The 21202-nt window shown below is 37.4% G+C and overlaps 4 protein-coding genes across 4 annotated transcripts in view; 2 read left to right on the top strand and 2 right to left on the bottom strand.

Annotated features, from left to right (window-relative positions):
- Positions 1–2073: 2073 nt before the first annotated feature.
- On the top strand, positions 2074–4315 carry LOC101305064. The gene is made up of 5 exons (XM_004297090.1): positions 2074–2335; positions 2461–2747; positions 2858–3140; positions 3244–3320; positions 3644–4315. Exons 1-5 carry the CDS (start codon positions 2203–2205, stop codon positions 4040–4042), a joined length of 1179 nt encoding a protein of 392 aa, XP_004297138.1. The 5' UTR covers positions 2074–2202; the 3' UTR covers positions 4043–4315.
- Positions 4316–8987: 4672 nt separating this feature from the next.
- LOC101304764 lies at positions 8988–12072 on the bottom strand. Its single transcript, XM_004297089.1, has 7 exons — positions 11702–12072; positions 11489–11614; positions 11230–11388; positions 10450–10568; positions 10009–10200; positions 9834–9924; positions 8988–9177 (listed from the first exon to the last, which is right to left on the bottom strand). The coding sequence occupies exons 1-7, from the start codon at positions 11972–11974 to the stop codon at positions 9085–9087; spliced, it is 1053 nt and encodes a 350-aa protein (XP_004297137.1). The 5' UTR covers positions 11975–12072; the 3' UTR covers positions 8988–9084.
- A 242-nt stretch (positions 12073–12314) lies between these two features.
- On the bottom strand, positions 12315–14768 carry LOC101304471 (programmed cell death 6-interacting protein-like). The gene is made up of 6 exons (XM_004297088.1): positions 14500–14768; positions 13958–14125; positions 13459–13720; positions 13206–13372; positions 12875–13024; positions 12315–12757 (listed from the first exon to the last, which is right to left on the bottom strand). The coding sequence occupies exons 1-6, from the start codon at positions 14542–14544 to the stop codon at positions 12410–12412; spliced, it is 1140 nt and encodes a 379-aa protein (XP_004297136.1). The 5' UTR covers positions 14545–14768; the 3' UTR covers positions 12315–12409.
- Positions 14769–15853: 1085 nt separating this feature from the next.
- Positions 15854–21202, top strand: part of LOC101304180 (mediator of RNA polymerase II transcription subunit 25-like) — an 8886-nt gene continuing 3537 nt past the window's right edge. Inside the window, exons 1-13 of the mRNA XM_004297087.1 lie at positions 15854–16031; positions 16475–16505; positions 16640–16703; positions 17175–17305; positions 17778–17987; positions 18110–18175; positions 18484–18694; positions 18926–18993; positions 19098–19877; positions 20044–20097; positions 20518–20546; positions 20921–20989; positions 21094–21178. Coding sequence (XP_004297135.1) covers positions 15934–16031; positions 16475–16505; positions 16640–16703; positions 17175–17305; positions 17778–17987; positions 18110–18175; positions 18484–18694; positions 18926–18993; positions 19098–19877; positions 20044–20097; positions 20518–20546; positions 20921–20989; positions 21094–21178 — 1896 coding nt within the window. The 5' untranslated portion in view covers positions 15854–15933. The remainder of the gene's footprint in view (positions 16032–16474; positions 16506–16639; positions 16704–17174; positions 17306–17777; positions 17988–18109; positions 18176–18483; positions 18695–18925; positions 18994–19097; positions 19878–20043; positions 20098–20517; positions 20547–20920; positions 20990–21093; positions 21179–21202) is intronic.

Here is a 21202-nt window from a genome sequence, read left to right as displayed (position 1 = left end):
TTGATGGCATAACACACTATTTGCTACCTTTGTGGTAGGCCTCATCATTTGACCCTTCGACCCTAGCCCTACCCTATTAGGCCGAAGCCCTACCCGGCCCTCCGTTAGGGCGGGCCGGCCCTAGCCTTTTTTAATTAGGGTAGGGCAAGGGTCAAGCAAATGAAACCCGGCTTTACCCTACGGCCCTACCCTAATGAGTCCTTTAGGGTTAAGCCCGCTCCGGCCCTAAAAGCCCGTCTTTTAGGCCCTATTAATTTTTTAATTTTCTATTGTTTTTAATATGTTTTTTATTTTTTATACAATACAACTAATCTTATTTTTTATAATTTATTTTGTAAGCTTTATTTCTTTAGTTTTTATTTTGCTTTGTTAAATAACAATTGATTTTTGATGATTTAGAGAGATAGTTAATTAGATATATGAATATAACTACTTAGATTAATAATTCTAGATATCTTAAGTTAAATATCATGTATATCTATGTTAAACATGACTAAAAATAGGGTTTTGTTTCCCTTGAGGTAATTTTTGAGGAAAAAAAAAACTAATAAATTTATTATGTACAAAATAACGTCATATTCGGCCCATTTGACCCTATTTAATTAACCCTAAAAGACCAGCCCTACCCGGCCCTATTAGCCTTAACGAAATGGGCTTTAAAGGCGGCCAAGGCTTGCATATTTAAGCCCCGGCCTAGCCCTAAATTTTGTTGACCAAGTCAAAGCCCTACCCGATCTTACCCTAAGCCTTAAAATTTAGAGTAGGGCTGGCCCTAGTCCGGCCCATGGTGAGGCCTACTTTGTGGCAATAAGTTTGGAATACGGTCGATATCCTTTTTTTTTTTCTTTTTTTTTTTTTCCATAAATATCAAACCTAAATATCAAGGAAATGTTTTCCACACCAAGATGTGAAAGCAAAATAGGGTTGTTATCCAAGCCTTCCATTAGTAGTACTAATCTCCAAACATCGCAAAATTCTTAATTCATAGTGTACAAAATCAATCAACAACTCCTTGGAGATTGAAGTGAGAAATAGATCAAAGTTACAAACTTACAACTGAACTCTATAAACGAAATTAATTAACTAAACCAAATATTGTACTTCTTGTCACATGTACTAAATTGGAAACCAGATGCTCTGCATGTATATCAGAGATGAATTTTTTTATTTCCTGACCAAATCAAACACATTGTACAATATCCCCACGGCGTCGAGAATATACCTGTGAACACCAACGTGAAAGGTTTCAGAATCCCATTGGTCCGGCACATGCACGTTCCGGTCACAGCGCGTGGGGGACGCTATCATGAACCAACAGCTCAAACAGAAGGGCAGTGTCGATTCTGGGATTCATCTAAAAGAGTGAGAAGAAGGGTGGGGATGAATGGGTGGGAGCAAATTTGCTTCCGTGTGGATAGCCATGGAGTCATAGAGGGTTCGATACAAAGCACTTGGCCCTTTCAGAACCCGAAAAGCCACATCCCAGAATCATACGCGACGTGGGCGCCGCGCGTCCACACACGCTCCCCTCCCCCACTAGATTCCCTCCCCTCTCGGAAACCCCTGGAATATTCGGACCCCATCAACTTAATTTCAGTCTTTGATCTTATCCTATACAATTTATAGGAAAAAAAAAAAATAGGTGTGGAAGGTGGTGACGTCATCGCCAGCCCATAGAATAGGAATCAGACATCGAATATTCATCCCAAAAGCGGGTTTGCTAATTTCTTTTTTATTTCTTTTTTCAAGGAAAAAAAAAAAGAACTCCCAGAAATTAAAGATTCTGTTTTTATGTACGCGACGCCACGACCTCGACATATCCATCTCTCCCTTTCCTTCTGTTTTTACCCTGGAGATAAATTACACCTCTAAATTTTCCAACTTTCTTCTTCTTCTTCCATTTGTTTATGCAAATCTACAGACTTGGGTTTTTGTTGGTTTGCTATAAATAATTTGGTTCCGGCTATTAGCCAGATTATTCTGTTTTCTGATTCTACTTAGATCCCATATACCCCAATTTTCCCTCTTGTTTCGGTTCTATCTATGCTTCTTGGGACAGCAACACCAAACCCTCCTCTTCTCTCTCTCTCTCTCTCTCTCTCTCTCTCTCTCTCTCTCTTTATATTCACATTCACAATTCCACATCTCATCTCCTTTCTGATTGAAGACATATAACCTGAATCCAAGATAAACAAACGAGAAATGTTAATGAATTCGACAGAGGAAATGCAGGGTTCAAAGCTTGGTTTGTATGTGAAGGCCTTGGAGGTAGAGAAGCAAAAGATTCAAGTTTTCCAAAGAGAACTGCCTTTGTGCTTGGAGCTTGTCACTCAAGGTACATACCTTTTTCTATTTCTGAGTCTTTTTTTTTTTTTTTGTTCATTGTTGATTGGTTAATTTGGTTTCAAAGTCATGAAAATTTTGTATATTGATGAGGATTCATTTTTTGTGGGGTTTTAGCTATTGAGAGGTGTAAGCAGGAGATATCGGATAATAGTATTGAGTATAGACATGGGCAATCCGAGTGTTCGGAGCAGACATCAAGTGAGGGACATGTGTTTGAGGAGTTTATACCATTGAAGAGGAGTTCATCATCTGATAGTGATGATGAGGAGCTAGAAGAGTCTGATCATCTCCGGAATAAGAATAATGACAAGGATAAGAGTAACAGCGGTGATAAGAAGAAATCTGACTGGCTTAGATCTGTTCAGCTTTGGAATACAACCCCAGATGTACCCCAAAAAGAGGTACTAAAAATAATTGAAGTTTTATTTAAACAGAATTGTAATTGGTTGATTAGTGATTTGGTGTGAAAGAGTAGGAAATGATGAAAATTGGGTTGTTTTGGTGAATGCAGGAATTGCCTAGGAAGGCTTCAGTGGTGGAGGTTAAGAGAAATGGGGGTGCTTTTCATCCTTTCCAGAAGGAGAAAAGCATTGGGAATACTAATGGGGCAGTGGCGAAATCGCCTGCTTCGGCTCCAGCCACGAGCTCAACTGCTGATACTGTTAGCGGTGGCAGCGGGGGTGGAAACAGCAAGAAGGAGGATAAAGAAGGACAAAGGAAACAGAGGAGGAACTGGTCGCCGGAGTTGCATCGCCGGTTTCTGCATGCACTTCAACAGCTTGGAGGTTCACACAGTATGTTACTTGAAACATTTTCATGTGTTTGAAATGAATGTGGCAGTTAGTATGATTGGATGTGTATCTCATATGTGGTTGTTTTGTTTGGTTTTTCTTGCAGCTGCTACACCTAAGCAAATTAGGGAGCTGATGAAGGTTGATGGGCTAACTAATGATGAAGTCAAAAGCCATTTACAGGTTTGTATATGTGATTATCTATCAGTTTCGATAATTAGATTTGTGACCATGCCATACTTTGCAGAAACTGGAATTCGTATATAACCAAAGAATTTTATATGAACTTATAAGATGATTTGTTGTTTTAAAAAATGAATTTCCTTACAACTCAACTCATGCTAAGGTAGTATGATTGGTCATCTGAATTTGATCATGCATTGCAAGTTTTGCAGGTTATAGAAAACACGGTAACGTGAAAGAGACCTATCTAAAAAGCATGCATTATCAAAATTATGGATTTTTATTGAACTCAGTTAAGATCTTTCATCTTCCAATTTTTACAGAAATATCGTCTACACACTCGAAGGCCAACTCCAACAATCCATAACAACAACAACAACAACAACAGCAATGCACAGGCACCACAATTTGTGGTTGTGGGAGGCATTTGGGTGCCACCGCAAGATTACAATGCAGCAGTAGCTGCTGCAAACACCGCCTCAGGCGAAGCAACCAGGGTTGCTGCTGCAGCCAATGGAATATATGCACCCGTGGCTTCAGCACCTTCTGCAGTCACTCAGGTGTCCCCATCAACGATGCATAGACCGCGACTGAAGAAACCAGAGCCCTCTTCCCATTCGGAAGAAAGGGCCAGTCATAGCAGCGAAGTTCGCGGTCACTCCAAGTCCTCGGCTACATCACCCTCCTCCACTCACACCCCTGCCTCCCCTCCTGTGTGTTAAAAGTTTTTAGCATGAGAAAATGATGTAAAATTTTGTAACCAGCCTTGTAGAAATTTAAGTCGTTTTGATCAGTTTCTGACTTTTCATCCATTGTTTTGTTTTTCTCTCTTGTTGTGTTTCTGAATTGCAAGATGTAAAGGCATTGGATTCCGGGGATAGTGACAGTAAAGTTTTCAAAGTTTGAATAAATTATAGACATAATTTGGAAGCAGGTAAAAAAAAAAACAATCTGATGCTCGAGCACGCCATTAATAACATACTGTCTGTTTGGTTCATTCTTTGTTCTATATGTATGGACATTTGCATAGCAGCTGTTTGTGGTAGAAATTGAAAACGTTGAAATGGTAGTGGAGCGTTAAGGTTGAATGGTAGTTCTTTTGGCTACAAATATAGAATGCAGATTTTGCAGTAAGTTTTTACCAGCATCTGCAATTTTCATCAAATTAGATAACAAGCAAAGTGAATGCTTACAAGCTAATTAACTTCCACATCTGAATCTGTCCAATTGTCAAAAACATGAAAAGAAGGTTTGGTGGAAAAGGATGGATATTGACGCTAATTCATATATAGCCATTACTTGATGAGGGAGTTAAAAGCGTTGTTTAACAAAGAATGGAATAATCCTGTTCTACTAGAACAATATAAAAGAATGGAAATGCAAGAATCTTGACCCTGGAGAAACCTTCCAACCCAAGAATATAAACAAATCGATCAGAAGAGTTGCAGATCTAATCAAATCTTTTCTGTTTGCCTTCCAAGTCATTGAAAATTTGGTACCATGTGAATATTCCTTGTTCTTTCATGGCTGGAGAGAAAGACAGAGAGAGATCCACGTTTTGTTGGATCCACACCAAACTTGTGTGAGAATTCTCCTATGCACTAGTTGTGTAAAACTGTAAATGACCCGGCAACTCTTGGGTGATATCTTCATTTAATATATATCATTAATTTTTTCTTATTAACCAAAAAAAAGTATTTGTGTTATTCCGAGCTCTCGATTCTTGGTAGTGTTAGTATACGTTAGTGTTTGAATTTTCTCTTCAAACTTGTATAGAGTTTAGCAAAATATTAAAGAGGCGTGTAATAACAGAAACCGAGAAAACTTTATTTTTTATTTTATCTAACTGTTATGTTCAAAAAATAGTTTCCTCGAATGTCACATTCAAACTTGTATAGAGTTTAGCAAAATATTAAAGAGGCGTGTAATAACAGAAACCAAGAAAACTTTATTTTTTATTTTATCTAACTGTTATGTTCAAAAAATAGTTTCCTCCAATGTCACATTCTAGCTAGTGTGGGTAATGACTACCGAGTGTATGTGCTAAGATACATTTGAACTATTGCTATAGCTAACAAATGTAGTTTTAACATATTATGAAGGGTCAAATTTTAGTCGACGCCAGGATAATACGATTTTTGTTCTAGTGCGTGTGTTACGTGTTTATCAAGAACATGAAGTACTCAATGATGCAAACGTACAAAGCATGCTCTTCATGTTTGTCTTGTACGTTGTTCATATCACCACCCTCTTCAAACATTCATACAACAAATCAAGCACGATAAACATGACATCAAAAAATCAATCTTATCAACATCATCTCATCAAGCAATGACAGACTCATTGTATATATATTTCAGATATAAACTTATTTCTAAACGAAAATGATCTGCAAATGTGTGATGTTCTGGCTGCAAAATATCTATCTATGTATCTAGAATACTACATGAATATTTCGACATATAATCAAAATTTTCTAGATAGATTGATGTGACGGTGATCTATATCAAAGTTTAAAACGTGGCAAGCAAGAATATCATCGTTTAGTGTTGTTAACCCACAATACACATGGGACAAAGCTAGCTAATTTTATAGGTTATCGTCCAAATTTTTCTAAGCAAGACAAGAAAGTAATATACTGTGTAAAATTTATGGACCACACCCGAATATTCCATTGTATTCCAGGACAACAATTAGGTATTAGGTTTTAATAATTCATCATCTTCTTCAATTATGGAATAGAAAAATTTAATGTGCAGGTAAATTATCAATCTAAATTGCAATGTGCTACTATGTTCTGGTATTTCTTTAGCTTATCTTTCTGGGCAGGTGGAACCAATCAGAGAAGTGTTCTGATCCTCAAGAATCTTACCTTGTCCAAGATTCTATCGTATGAATTTAATTGATTGATTAATCAGAAGAAAAGCTAATTGGTCACAAATGTGTTGGGTCTCTTTCTCTAACTAGCATACAACAGTTCCCAGCTCACCAGATGCCGAGTATATGCAGTTTTGATGTGGACTAAAACTTTGTGAATGATATGATGAAGACTAATATTCTATATATCATGGATTGTGAAGTTTTCGATCATGATTGAGTTGGGGTTTTTCTTTTGGTCTTGTCTAGACTCTAGAGTAACAAGAACGAGTCCAATGCATTATCGTGCAGCTCGAAGTACATGCAAGTGTATTTGTAAATCTCATGTAGCATACTAGCATATGCAGTTTACTATCTACAAAGTTTGAATGTGTTGCCCAGGTCCAAACACATAGTTAAATGCTTATATATATTATGGTTCTAGTTTCGATTGCATCCAAGAAATGTGTAATTCTAACTCTGTCTTACAACATTATCATTTGTTTCGATTTTGTTATAGTTTTATCTTGTTTCAAATCCTTATGTAAAAAAAAGAGTAGAAGCATCCAAATTTAGTATATATACAAACTTTAGCATACGGCATATACTATGTGAGAGATAATCTAAGAAATTTCATAGTCTAATTACTCTACTGAAAACTGGCCATTCGACTGACTTTTCATATGTGAGAGATAATCTAAGAAATTTCATAGTCTAATTACTCTACTGAAAACTGGCTCTTCGACTGACTCTTCGTATTTTGAAATGATAACTATAAATTTTATGTTTTATTTTATTTGAGACAGTCTGTCTGTCGAACGAATATCGCTCGATCACATCTTCCAAAGATATCTCATAAAGAGTCGTCTCTTATCGGATAAGAAAAATAACAACATTTCATCCATTCCCAAGCAACTGAGAAAACAAGTATCACTTGAGAAAATTCCCCGTTTGTGTTCCAGAAGATGAACATGATCCTTAGAAGGTGGGGGTTGAAATTAGGGGCTATAGCTAGATTCAATAGAGAAGTGGCTCTTGGGTGAATCTAAGGCCAAATGACTCTTTCTTTCCTTCAAACTAAACTATTCAGTATCCGTCAATAGGAATGAATGCAAAAGACATTTTTTGGTTCGTTGGATGATCAGAATTAGTTGTCTTCATAATGAGGACATTGATCAAATATTCTAATCACCTCCATAAAATATAAAACCCAGAATATAGTTTATCCATTCCTATATCCAAAAACATGCATAATAGTTGGGTGAATTAACTCATCATATTTGAATTTAATTAATTACTGGAATATGAATGAATCATGCAATTTCTGTCTGTCAAACTTGAGCTAAAACCGGAAGCAGAAAGATTCTGATAATATTACATGGATATTCTATCTGTGTCGGCACACACAATTAAAATGGACTCCAGTGAATTATCTGGTGTTTTACTTTTACCTTCCCATGCATTTATTCAAATGCCTTTGTGTTTTGTTATTGGAGCTAGCTAGCTGGGTTGACCCTAGTGAAAGTCAGAATTTTTGCAAACAATAGGGTGGAATATTACCCAAAGTCCACATTCATGTGCTGGCTGCATGATCCAACAACCGCATGGAGCAAGATTATTAGTTAATTTGCTGCCATAGACAACAAGTGAATAACTCGTTAGAGGGTTTTGATTTTGGAATGCGAGTAGTGTTTATGAGGTAAATGGAGGAAAATCGAACCCTTGTTCTAGCCCTACTCCCTTATATTCCTCTTTTGGCTTTCATGAGAGGAAAAGTAAAATGTTTTGGTATCTGTAGTTCTGTACGAGTATTGGCATTTGGGACAATGACGGCGACTTAGTTGAGGTCGGATTCTTAGTCATGGCTGACGGAGCTAATAGCATTGTATTGTGTTCACGGTCACGTTCATTCCTCCTCTCCCTGAGGATACAAAATCGTCCAAATGCATTTGACGAGTTAGTTAATACTCGTAGCCGGCCTCTTCAGCAAGCAACAATGCCTTAAAGCTCAATCCATCACTGGATCAATGATTCATAGGTTCGTCATCATGCGATGAGTTCAGCATTTCCTCGTCATTGTTGACAATCCAATGCTGCATGTTCATAATTATAAACCTCATAAACAAAGATGACGAATTTGGAAGACTCATTCAGACCCGGCCAGTCCCCTCGAGGACACCAAGTCGTCCAGATGCATTCCTTCCTGGTTTTCTCTATTGGCTCGAGTCAGCTATGTACTTTGTACCTCTTCTATTTTGTTGACATCTTTGCACTATTGTTTACGTGTTTATCATTAATCAAGTGATTAAAGTAGGTTTATGGGATAATACTGCAGCTGGAGTCTTGCACTGCGCACTAATGTGTATATGGAAACCGGCCAGGTTCTTCCAGGTTGTCGTTAATACGAAATTAGTGAAAATCGCCATGTAAAAATTAGCTAATCAGTCCAAAATGAGAAACAAACGAGTGAACATTTGTAGAATTATAGAAGGAAGTGTTTGATTGGAACAGGGGGCCTGAGTTGTGGGATTTGACAGAACTTGATGAGTATGACAATGTAATTCATCTGTCAACGATATATAATGCAGCATTGTATAATAAGCCTGATGAATAGGGTACTTCATTTTCCTTAAGAAAAAATCTCTAGAAAAAAAAAAAAAAACAATGCAGCCTTTCCGTCATTTTGAAACTTGATTCTGATGTTGGGTCCTCTAGTTGAGCCCTAATTACTAACTTCTGTTGTATTATGAAACTTGTGGCCAAGCCTCCTGGGCCTAAAAATGGTAGAAGAAACCAAGGAAACATGCAAGGAAGAGAAGATTTCATTTCATTTACAATATCAAGAGTTGGATGAATGTACATAGTTTCAGCTTGAAAGAACTACAGTGCGGATCTACAAGTAACCATACTATTGAAGGTTTGAAAGTGGTGGCACATCTAGCGGTACACCAGGAGTTGGCTCTAGTACTTGTGCATCTGGTAATTCCTTGGATAGAAGTTCCTGCATTAGATAACCACAGATTCAATTACCATATTGCAGTGAAAGTCTTATACTTGAGCAACCTAAGAGGGCGGAGTTGTGCTGGTTCACAGTTCATTATATGTGATATTCTTAATAATACAGTTAGTACAGATTATTAAAAAAAAAAAAGTACAGATACTGCACAGTAACTTTACAATGGTAGTGAAATATAGACATACTCAGACAAATTTTCCACATGATAGTAAGAATGCACAGCATGACCAGCAGGCCAAAGGTCAGCAGAGTATAACAACATAGTCCGTATCTATGTTTGCTTGTGGTTTCATGCAAAATCTAGTAAAAATCTTACTGGGAAAGTGAAAATATTAAAAGGACTGAATGCCTCACAATTTACCAACTTATCAAGATGATTTCTCGTCTAGGGGATAGGCTACTTCTACTTGTGCATCACACCAAAAGCTTGCATTGATTTTAAGTTAGAGTACCAGAAAGGAAATAAAATTTTCTGCAAAACTAAGATGGCTCTGCTCATTGAATGCACATCATAGCAAGAATCTGCATAGTGGAATTTCCTGAAAACTCTATCCCATGTCATCTAATATAAATTAGTGTTCATTTTTCTCTATATCAAAATGAGTAAAATGTGAATGATAGCACTGGGTATGAGAACAAACCTTGAATGATTCTATTGTTCCTTCAGATTTGACTATACTAGCAAGCAACCCTTTGCTCTCCAACTCCCCATTTCTCATTGGGACGATGAACCTAGAAAATATAAACAGAGACATTGGTATGCTTACAAGGAAACCATATTTATCTACATCAGTACGAGGTAAAAAGGATTTTTACTTGGCATCAAGAAGCTTTGCAAGTTGAACTGCATCTTCTTGTCCCGAGACCAGAGTGAAATATGGAAGAAGCTGCTTTATGACCGGTGTGATGACAATGTCAGCCCTTTCCTTCTCCACTGAACCAGTGTTATATACACAATGGGGTTCATAGTAAAGAGTCAATTTTTCTTGTGGAGAAATGACTAGATATCTGGTCCAACAAAATACACAATCTAGGTAACTAACCCTTTAACTACAATACAAGATATTACTTCAAATGAAATACAGATTGCCGAAGGAATTCATGGGAAGCAGATACACAGACCACATATTTATGCACACAAGGAACAAGTTCTAAATATGTACTTAAATATCAGAGGATCATAAAAAAGCATAGAGAGATGAAACAATACTTGATAAATGGAATTCACCAGAGTCACATTGCAATAAAAGAATTTACCCGTTTTCAGGGCGCTGCCAAGGAGGACCTAGAACTGGCCCTGCAGTGGCCTGAACTTTGACTTTAGCCCCGTTCCTTGCTTCAATAGTGGAGCTCTGACCAGGTTCCAGATACGTGACCTGAAATGGAGGGTTGACAGTGAGTCCTAAATAGAACAGGCAACTGAACTTATGTTCTGAGCATTTAATTGTCCAGATATATTGAATGCTGCAGGTATTGCCGGTTTCAGAAACCAAATCCAAGTTGAAACACGACAGTAAGGTCCATTTGCCAGAATTATGCCCACCGTCATACTGGCATGTGTAACTAACCGAAAATTGAGAGGAAAGAGATACACAGCTGAAAACCACAAATATTCTACAGACTAATTGCCATGTCCTAAAAAAAAGTCTACATTAGTTCTTGAGAAACAAGATCACTTGATCAGTAAGAGACAAACAAAGGCTCTTCCCATCACTACTCAGGGCTGACTCGAATCACTCCACTTAGTTTAAAAAAAAAAAAATTCACTCCAACATTGATATATATTTGTAATTTGTGAAGTTGATCAGACAATTCTTCCTCTTTACTACTCAAAATTGGCAGATAGAGTATGCGTTTCAGTGTATCAACATTATAAGCTTCTAAGAAGCGCTATGTGAATTGAATCTCATGTGTTAGCTTTTTATGGTGGCTATGAAGAATGTTCTACATCAATTGGACAAATAGTATTTTTAAGAGAAAACATTCAGGTACAGCTGCCTATAAAAGAGCACACCAGTTCAAATTGAATACACTTACATTGCTGAAAAGGGGATCCAACAATGCCTTAGCATTTGGAGTAGCTATTACTCTAAGAGTTGGGTACTTCTCCGAGAGGGGCTTTAACGTCTTCAAATGGCAGTGATCATCAAGGCTTTGTGTAATCAGTAAGCAATCAACTTCTGGAACATCAGTTAGCTGCACTAAAGTCCCACACCAACTTATAAATTCCATTCTAATTCTTCAAAAGAAGTTTAATTTATCCATAAAAATATCAAATTCCAAACGGAAAGAGTACCTGGAAATTCTTCAAAAACCTCTTGGCAGCATCATAAAGCCAAGGGATTCCAAAATCCAAATTACCCACCAAGATTGGATCCACCAATAGTTTCACTCCACCCACATCCCACAACCAACTATTTCCCTAAGGAGAAAAGATTGCATATTCATGTCAAGAAATGCTCAAAATCAATCAAATATGAGACAAACCAATAAGAAAATGAAAACTCACCTCCAAGTAAGTGAGTTTGAAACCATCAGTATCATCAGACGAACTAGACGTGACTGCGTTTTCCTCAGAAACCAAAGCAGAAACAACCTCACGTCTCCTGTAAACGTGTGACTTAGAGACATGAGACCTGGACATTGAAAGCCTTACTGGTTTGAAACTTGAGCAAATTTGAGTGGCTCTAATAGAAGAGAGAACTGGAGAGTGTGAGAAAGGGGATAAGTGTGTTTTATTTGAACATGGTTTGGGAAGATGGCTGCACTGAGCAACAGCCATGGTGTTCTTCCCGCAAATTTGGAGCGTCTTCAACTAAGAATGATTTTTTTTTTCTTTTTCGACAAGAACCAAGGATGAATTGTATACAGTTATTACCTAATTAATCACTTTGTTTCCCAAAAGTTCAGGAAGTTTCAAATGGACTTGATGCTGCCACTTGCTCACACCACAACAACACAAAAAAGACTTCTTTCTTTTCTAGTCAACACCAAATTCACATTCATCATGAAAATTCATATCTAGACGTATGTTTAAAGAATGAGAAGCACGAAAAAGATAAAACATAGAGATTAGAGAGAGATATTAACTCGTTAACATTACATCCACCACTCCCATAAAAGAATGAGGAAGCCATTGATCTTAATTTGCTTTTGTTTCGTCTGAGGGCCTAAGGAGGCCAAGAACACTTTACGATTAGTTTTTTTCTTCTTACATTTATATCTTGAAAGCAAGTTCTCTTTCCCATCTTTTGGGAATGTAAGGTATAATACTGGCGATTTTGTTACCATCTGGTTTTGGCAACTCATCACCAGAGGGGACTTTCTCATGCCACACAAATTCATTTTCATGTTCATGCTTCCTGAGTAATTCGGCAAAATTATCGATTTCCTTCTTGATAACAGATTTCCAAGATTGTTCACTTGGTATTTTCCTTTTCGCATTGATCAGTGCACGTCGAAGGAGTCCAACAGCAACCCCGAATTGGCCATCATTCTTCAGGCTTTCAGCCAAGTATTTCTGACTTTTTAACTCATGTAACACTTTGCAAGATGTGATGAATTCCTGCACAAACCAGAGAGAGCATCCAGAATCAATTCAGAACTTTTTACTCAAGGTGAAACATTATTGAACTTTTTCCCAAAATTGAATGAATAAACAGTGTGCAAATTGTGCACATACCACTAAGAACGAAGAGATATCTTTGCATTCCATGGAAGCTGTATGTAAAGAATCTGTGGCTTCATCAAGCAACTCTACAATACCATAGTGAAGCTTTGCCAAAAGACCAAAACTGGTACCTTTTTCTTCAGCCCTCTTTATTGTTACTGCCTATAATGGTCACATAAACAACTTCAATTATTTCCGACCATAAAAAATTCAACTGATCAGAAGAAAAATGGATAAGGAAAAACAGTTGATCTGTTCACATATTAGAAAATGGAGTGAAAGAACCCATGATTCTGTAGTGAAAACACAGCACGTTCAAGAAAGTGACTACCAAAGGACTGACCTGGGCCTCAGCCAAACAAATAAGGCTTATGACAGTGGACACAGATGGGACAACTTCTGGTGGCTTTTCCACAGGGACTGAAGGCTGTAGAGAAGGAAGGACCTCATGAGCAAGACAGTAATAAACACCAGCAGCTTCTCTGAAAAGGGTCACGGATTGCAAAACATCTGTAACAAGGCAAAGAAAAGTTAGCATCTATGGTGATAATAGAAAACAAATACTACAATAATGATTGTTAGACTGCATTCCCAACCTGATGGAAGAACTTCTGATGCTCTCTCCCGAAGGATTGCGCCATAGAGGAAAAGAGTCATAACAATCTCAAATCGCAAGTTATCCATTTGAAAATATTTAGAACCTCCAAACTTAAAGAAGGACGATGAACTAAGAGCACTAGTCCATTGTATCTTAAGTTCTGAAGTCCACTGAACTATCTGTCCGTTGCTGCTGACTGAATCAATGTGAAAGAGCAAATTTTCCAACACAGGAAGATACAGTTCTAGTTTTTGAAGAACCTGAGCCATTAAGAAAGAAACAATACTAGAATAAGTATAACAGTAACTAGATACTGGATCACATAATCAACAAGAAGTAATAGTATCCCCACGCAGACAAGTTCTTCATGCAACATTATCACACAATCTAGATGCCGTGAAGATTGAAGGACACCGATTTACTCACATTAGACTAAATACAAACACAGAATCAAAATATATCTATAGACAAGAGATTGATATAAACGGACAAATTACCTGTTCAGACTGTGAAGTTAACCCTCCAGACATTTCCCTTGCAATGGCCTTAGTAATGGGACTGCTCTTATTAGTAGACTCCACGAGAATCCTGCGCTTAGAGCTCAACTCTTTCAGCTGTTCAAGTGTTGCAGAATCACGAGCAACATATGCCTCTTCAAACACAATCTGTCCCCATCAACAACACAATGAGAAGTCAGTAACTACATGAACAACAACTAGTGATGAACTTTTGTGTATTCATCCCCAGAACCTCCAATACCCATCTCCCCCAAATTTACTAGATTTTACAATCAAGAATGCTCACAATGCCATAGTATTAAAGTTCCTCTCTTTCCCTAAACTCTCTCTCCTTGAGTCCTAAACAAGTCTATGCAGCATTCACACAAGAAACTAAAGCAAACCCAACTGGGTATATCCAAAAGAACAAAACTTTTGATTCAGTGTATACAATAAGTCCATGAAATCAAAAAATCAAGAAGACCCAAGAAGCTTAATCAGTACAAAAAGCCATCAAATTTTAAAAGGCACCAAGAAACTACCTTCTTGGTCTTAAGATTTGCTGGGTCTCGAAACTGAAGCATCATCTTCGCTAATGTAAGCAAAACCCAGAAGAATCCCTTAAACCCTACAGAGCTAGCTCTTGGATAATCATACAATCTTCAAAACCCACAAGTCCCAAGTATAATTAAAAATAAAACCCAGTTGAAATCAGAAGAGAGATAGAGAGAGTATATAAGCTTGAGGAACTTGGAAAGTGTATATCATCGTCTCTCTGGTTATTGAAAGCTAAACGGGTTTCTGTTTGGGGTCGTTTTCTGGGACTGTTTCTTGTTGGCTTCGTTTCCTTCTCAACCAAGGTTTGAGATTGGACTGGGCACCCACGCGGCCACGCTGTTAATTATTGGGCTCTACCTCTCTTTCTCTCTCACATTTTTTATTTGTCTGTGAAGAATGTTTAAAATTATAGAAAAATAAAATTGAAAAATAAAAAAAGGAAAAGGGAAAAGATTGGAAATTTGTTCGGATACCGACATCGTTATTATTTAAGAGAATTGGGGGAGTTTTGACAAATATGATAAAAATAACAGAAAATGAAAGTTCTCATGAATGATGGATCAATTTCTTAGAAAGTCGTTTATGTGAGTTTTATAACAATTTACACAATTTGCAAACCGACGCAAATAAAAAATGTGCCATGTATGGTTGAAGAATATGTCAACTTGACAAAATCTCAAATCAAACAAGAAGAAGACTTTGAATAACATTCATGGCATGAAGACATAAACATATACAAAATTTTTATCTGTCTTATGAGGTTGACATGTTAGGTGTGATAGTTGGCGCAATTCTCTGGTTAATTTGTATAACTCGTTAATACAATTTCTTTGGCTCTCTCGAATGACAAATGTCATATAAATAACTAAAAGACTTAACGACACGATGATATATGACATCTAATGATTATAGTGATTTAACGTGTTTCAAAATGTCAAACTACAAACACACTATACGGTTTTGTTTTCAATCCGTAAAATCAAAACCATATAAGAATTAAGAAACCACGAGTTGCCTATTTATAGACACAATATCTGATTCTCTACACCCAAAAACTCCAAAATGACAAGAAGGCTGATGGCAGCATATCCATGTCACAAATATTCAATAGTGTAGGCTGATGTAAGCAAGCATCCCCACCAAAAACGCAGCGTTTTGGAACCCAGAGAGAGAGATTCCCCGGTCTCATATAAAAAACAATGCTTCCCTGCTCTACCGTTTCGCATCCACAACAAGACCTTCAAATTTTTCTTCTCACCGCTAATTGGTGGGAAATTCAAACCTCTCCGCCTCTCTTCTCTTCTCCTTAAAACCCCTCCGCCGCATACGGCGCCGTTTCGTCTTCCGATTCCGTCTCCTCCTTCTCTCATCTCCCTCTTTCATTTCCGCATTTCGGAGACGGTTGACCGTCTTCTCCGATGGCGGAGAAGCAGCTGATCGTCGTCGTCGAAGGCACGGCGGCCATGGGGCCTTACTGGCCCGCCGTCGTCTCCGATTACGTCGAGAAGGTCATCAGGTATATCCTTAATTTCTTTACACTCAGCTCATCGTTTTCTTTGAATCGCTAGGGTTTCGGTTTTTCTATCCTTGAATCATTTTGATCGATTCTAACTCTTTGAACTTGGAATTTGTGCTATTCTGAGTTCAATTTTGAAATTGGAGACCATATATATATATTTGCAATTTTTGATCATATACAGCCAGTTATGAACTTGAGTGCGCAAATGTTTCTAGGGTTTAGGGACTTGGAATCATAGCCTTGCTTTGATTTCGAGTCGGCAGATTTAGGGAGGTGATAGGAGTGTTTGCTGGAGTATTGAATCTCGATTTATAAACCGATCATATATAGGCTTGGCTTATTTATACAATGTACCAAATTTGACTTTGTACAACTAGTGGTGGCAACTGGATTGATATTACTATAACTATATGCCAGTTCTGATTTATGTCTGCCTGCAGGTCTTTATCTGGAAATGAGTTAAGTGGTCAGGTATGCTTCTTTTTTCTACTAATATAATTGAATCTCCTTTACAGCGTTAGGACTTTGTATTTCTTGTCTATAAGTTTAGTTTTAGCTTGCTAACTGTATTTATAATCATGCATTATTTGGATTTGATAATGCAGAAGCCCTCCTCTTCTACTGTTGAGATGTCTCTCGTCACATTCAATACTCATGGATCTTATTCTGGTATGTAGATTTCACTCGTTTTACTAAGTGTTAATCGATTATGACTTCTTAATTTATATATTCCTTTTGGGGTAACAAAGTCCTCCTGTATACCGACATCATTCAAACTGCTGACACAAAGTCAAATAATTTTCTAATGTAGTTACTCTTTGTGCATAATATATCGTGCAACCTTGATATTGGAATACAAATAGATGCATGAACTGGAAAACTAGTAGATTTTCCCTTCCTCTTGGTAGGAAAACTTGGCTATAAATCTGGAAATTTTTTTTGGTAAAAACTGTTACTTATGTAAGAGATATTGTGCCTTGCCTGTTATGCATTTTAATCGCATAGCAGCTGGATGATGTGCAAAAAATTCAGTCTTTTAAGTGCAACCAGTATTAGCTTAATGTCTTATGGAGTTCCACATCTTTACTGTGATCAATGTAGCTCAATGATCTCTATATAAATCATACATCCGATATGCAGGTTGCTTGGTACAACGGACTGGTTGGACAAGAGATATTGAACTCTTCTTACAATGGCTATCAGCTATTCCTCTAGCAGGTGGTGGTTTTAGTGATGCTGCAATTGCAGAAGGGCTTTCTGAAGCCTTAATGGTATGCCTTATTAGTCTGTATTAAACCATCTATGTGTAAGACGTAAAGTACAAATGTATCTTGGCAATGCTTCCATCTATACTAGAGACATTGGTACACATTCACGCATCCTTGTGCATATGTATGCATATATATAATGTATTATGTGAGAGATTAGAATCTTAGTTTCACTGCTGGCTATAAGTCCATGCTTCTGTGGGAGAGATGAAAGCATGTCTTGTTGCCATTTCAGCTACCCCATAATTACTCCCATAACATGTCTTACCGTAAAAGATAAGCTCGTGAGTTCAAAAGGTGTAAAATTTGTTGTATTTAACAATTTTGGAGATATGAATTAAATTTTCTATTACAAGTAGTATATGCTGTAATCTATTGATATTTTCAGAACTAAATTGAATTTAAGGATCGTAGATAATTGCATTCCTATTGTAACATGCTTAACATTTACTATTCTTACTGATGCAATACTCAGATGTTCCCTACCATTCAAAATGGAGGCCAAAATCAACAAAATGTGGATTTTCAAAAGCATTGCATTCTTGTTGCTGCTAGTAACCCTCATCCCCTACCCACACCAGTCTATAGACCACAAATGCAAAATGTGGAGCAGAGTGAAAATTTTGATGCACAAACTGAAAGCCGTCTGTATGATGCTGAGGCTGTTGCTAAATCATTTCCACAGGTTTTTTTTTAATTTTATTTATTTATTTATTTTTTTGCGTTTATGTTAATGTAGCTGTTCCTTCTCTCATGACGGTGGATCTTTATCATTGATGGGCCTTGATTCGTTAATTTTCTGTCCAGTGCTCTGTGTCTCTGTCAGTCATCTGTCCAAAACAGCTTCCTAAACTCAGAGCTATTTACAATGCGGTATGATCATGGATCAGCTCTATTTATTTATTGTCGTCCTTTTTAAGCTTTTAACTAAGTCAAACCTTTCTTTATTTGCCATAGTTCTCTGGTGAGCTTTACAGCTGGGCTCTAAAAGCTTAAACTATCATGAACCAATAATATAATTCCTATTTTGGTATCATATTCATTTAAACACTATATAATTTGTTAATGACATGCAATGAATGTTGACGATACAATAGGGAGGTGGCCATAAATATTTCCGGACTGAATATTTTTAAGTTTGCTAGAAACTGGGAACAATAATAACCACTTTGCCAATGCAGGGAAAGCGCAACCCCCGGGCAGAAGATCCGCCGATTGATAATGTGAAAAACCCCCACTTTCTCGTTCTAATCTCAGAGAATTTTATTGAGGCCCGGGCTACTTTAAGTCGTCCTGGAAGTACAACTTTGCCCTCAATTCCAAGTCCTGTAAAGATGGATATAGCTCCTGTTGCATCAGTAACAGGGCCACCTCCAACTTCTATGCCATCTGGTACTATATGCAGTCAATACGCTCATCCCTTTTTACCTTAGCATTTTTATTATGCTACACATTTAATTACCTTTTGTTTTGTGTATGGAATTTTTAAAACATTTAATGGAAGTTGTCTGATTGGCCTAAAGGGAAATGAAAGTATTTAAGCTTACTTGATTAGTTCTTGCTTATCCAGCTTTTATTCTTTGGCTAACCCCTTTTGTTTTGTTTTCTTTTCCAAATTTTTAGTGAATGGATCTGTTATGAATCGCCCATCATTTTCTGTTGGAAATGTGCCTCCTGCTACAGTAAAAGTGGTAAATTCCATGCTATATTCAATTGAAAATAAAGTTCTTTATGTTCTTTCTCCATATCAAAATATCTCAAGTAGTTGTAAACTTCTGATATAATTTTCTTTTAGGAGCCAAGCACTGTAAGTTCAATGGTAGCTGGACCTGCTTTTGCACATGTTCCATCTGTTCGTCCTCCTTCCCAAGGAGTTCCAACCTTGCAAACTTCTTCACCATCTTCTGGTGAGATGAATACAAATAATGAGAGTGTGCCAGATTTGAAACCTATAGTGAGTGGTGTGACACATCAACTACGTCCGGTGGGCAGCATCCTCAATAATATCTCTCAAGCACGAGTGATGAATTCTGCAGCCTTATCTGGAGGAACTTCTATAGGTCTCCAAAATATGGGTCAAAATCCAATGGCCATGCATGTATCAAACATGATATCGAGTGGAATGGCATCTTCAGTGGCTGCTGCCCAAAACGTATTTTCATCTTCAGCGCCTCACACTCTTACACAGGTTCCTCAGAGCTCAGGTCTTAATACATTCACTTCAGCTACTTCCAATGTGTCTGGAAATTCTAACCTTGGCATGTCGCAACCAATGAGTAACCTCCAAGGTGGTGTTAGTATTGGGCAATCTGTTCCTGGCATGAACCAAAATCTCTCAGGACCCCAAATGGTTCAAAATGGCATTGGAATGAATCCAAACATGATGAGTGGCCATGGTTCAGCAGGTTCGTCCTCTGGAACTGGTACAATGATTCCTACTCCTGGAATCTCTCAACAGGCCCAATCTGGGATACAGTCACTTGGTGCAAACAATAGTTCAATATCTAATCCGTTGTCACAACAGACATCAAGTGCTCTGCAATCTGCACAATCCAAATATGTAAAAGTCTGGGAGGTAAGTCTAGTATACACTTTCGGAAAATAAAGTTGGCTTTGGAAATTGCTGGTGGAAACATTTTTCATGTTAGACAGTCAGGGAGATTTTTAATAGTTTTGACTTCCAAATTGGCTCTCTATTGCTATGTGATTCTCACTTGTTATTGGATATTCAAACAATGCAGGGAAATTTATCTGGGCAGAGACAAGGACAACCTGTGTTTATTACTAGATTGGAAGTATGTATCCAGATGCTTCATGCATTTTCCTTCTACAGTAACTTCTGTTTTTCATTTTTTTTTATTTAAAAAAAAACTTTTATACTTGTTATAAGGATCCATTTCACTTTCAAATTTTAAATGGAAATTTACAGATACACCCACATGTCGTATGGTCAATGGCTTTTTTCATGCTCATACATCTGCAAATTTTTTTCATTCCAGAAGTCAATATAATTTCAAAGAAGCATGTGTATGGCAGTGATGCCGATTGGAAAACATTTTAGTAAACTATGAGCGAGTGTCATCAAATAAACCACAGAGATGTCTGTTTCAGGACCTGACACATGGAGTGTTGTAATTAGCGCATTTATCTTTTACAATATCATCAAATACTCTGCTGGTCATTATATTCACAAAGGCTTTCTCTTCCTTTGTCAGGGATACAGAAGTGCTTCAGCATCTGAGACGTAAGTCCGCAGAACTCTCTACTTTCTTCCAAATACACTAGCTGGAATACAGTTAATGCTTTAATGTTCAAAGTTGCTCTCTTTAATCATTTTTTATTTAGGAAACAAGTAACTAGTTTGTAAAAGCTGAAATAATATGTTCTTGACTGAGTTTATACTTGACTTCAATTTTGACACCTTTAATAGAAAGCTATTGGATGATATGGTGAATGTGTTTTCTTAAGTAACCTCCAAATTTAAGAGTCCTAATTCTATGCAATATAGTATGCTGGCCTATATTGAATGTCCTTAATTATGGGAAAGTGCTATGTCAATAACATATTTAGGGCATCTGAGCTATATTTTGATTGACAAATGTCTTGTCCACTCCTCAGGCTTGCAGCAAACTGGCCACCGACAATGCAAATAGTCAGGCTTATATCTCAGGATCACATGAATAACAAGTAACTTCTCATTTAGTGAAAACCTTCTCTCTGGTTATTATATAAATGCAGTGAGATGTTTGTCTCAGTTTTCCTGATTATTCCGAGTTATTACATTATTTCAGGCAATATGTGGGAAGGGCCGACTTTCTAGTATTTCGGGCAATGAATCAGCATGGATTTCTTGGGCAGTTGCAAGAAAAGAAGCTTGTAAGCTCGCTCTCTCTCTCTCTC

Source organism: Fragaria vesca, linkage group LG4 (genome assembly GCF_000184155.1).
Source record: "Fragaria vesca subsp. vesca linkage group LG4, FraVesHawaii_1.0, whole genome shotgun sequence".
Classification (NCBI taxonomy): domain Eukaryota; kingdom Viridiplantae; phylum Streptophyta; class Magnoliopsida; order Rosales; family Rosaceae; genus Fragaria; species Fragaria vesca.
The sequence above is the reverse complement of the archived record's forward strand: the minus strand, read 5'-3'. Positions and strand labels throughout refer to the sequence as shown.

Coding starts and splice junctions, on each gene's coding strand:
- LOC101305064 (XM_004297090.1), top strand. CDS start 2,203: ATGTTAATGAATTCGACAGAGGAAATGCAGGGTTCAAAGCTTGGTTTG. Junction 3,141..3,243: donor ACAGCTTGGAGGTTCACACA/GTATGTTACTTG, acceptor TTTTTCTTGCAG/CTGCTACACCTAAGCAAATT. Junction 3,321..3,643: donor AAGTCAAAAGCCATTTACAG/GTTTGTATATGT, acceptor CAATTTTTACAG/AAATATCGTCTACACACTCG.
- LOC101304764 (XM_004297089.1), bottom strand. CDS start 11,974: ATGGCTGTTGCTCAGTGCAGCCATCTTCCCAAACCATGTTCAAATAAA. Junction 11,615..11,701: donor TCAAACTCACTTACTTGGAG/GTGAGTTTTCAT, acceptor TTTTCTCCTTAG/GGAAATAGTTGGTTGTGGGA. Junction 11,389..11,488: donor GGTTTTTGAAGAATTTCCAG/GTACTCTTTCCG, acceptor ACTTTAGTGCAG/CTAACTGATGTTCCAGAAGT.
- LOC101304471 (XM_004297088.1), bottom strand. CDS start 14,544: ATGATGCTTCAGTTTCGAGACCCAGCAAATCTTAAGACCAAGAAG. Junction 14,126..14,499: donor CAAATCTTAAGACCAAGAAG/GTAGTTTCTTGG, acceptor TGATGGGGACAG/ATTGTGTTTGAAGAGGCATA. Junction 13,025..13,205: donor TTTGTTTGGCTGAGGCCCAG/GTCAGTCCTTTG, acceptor TGACCATTATAG/GCAGTAACAATAAAGAGGGC.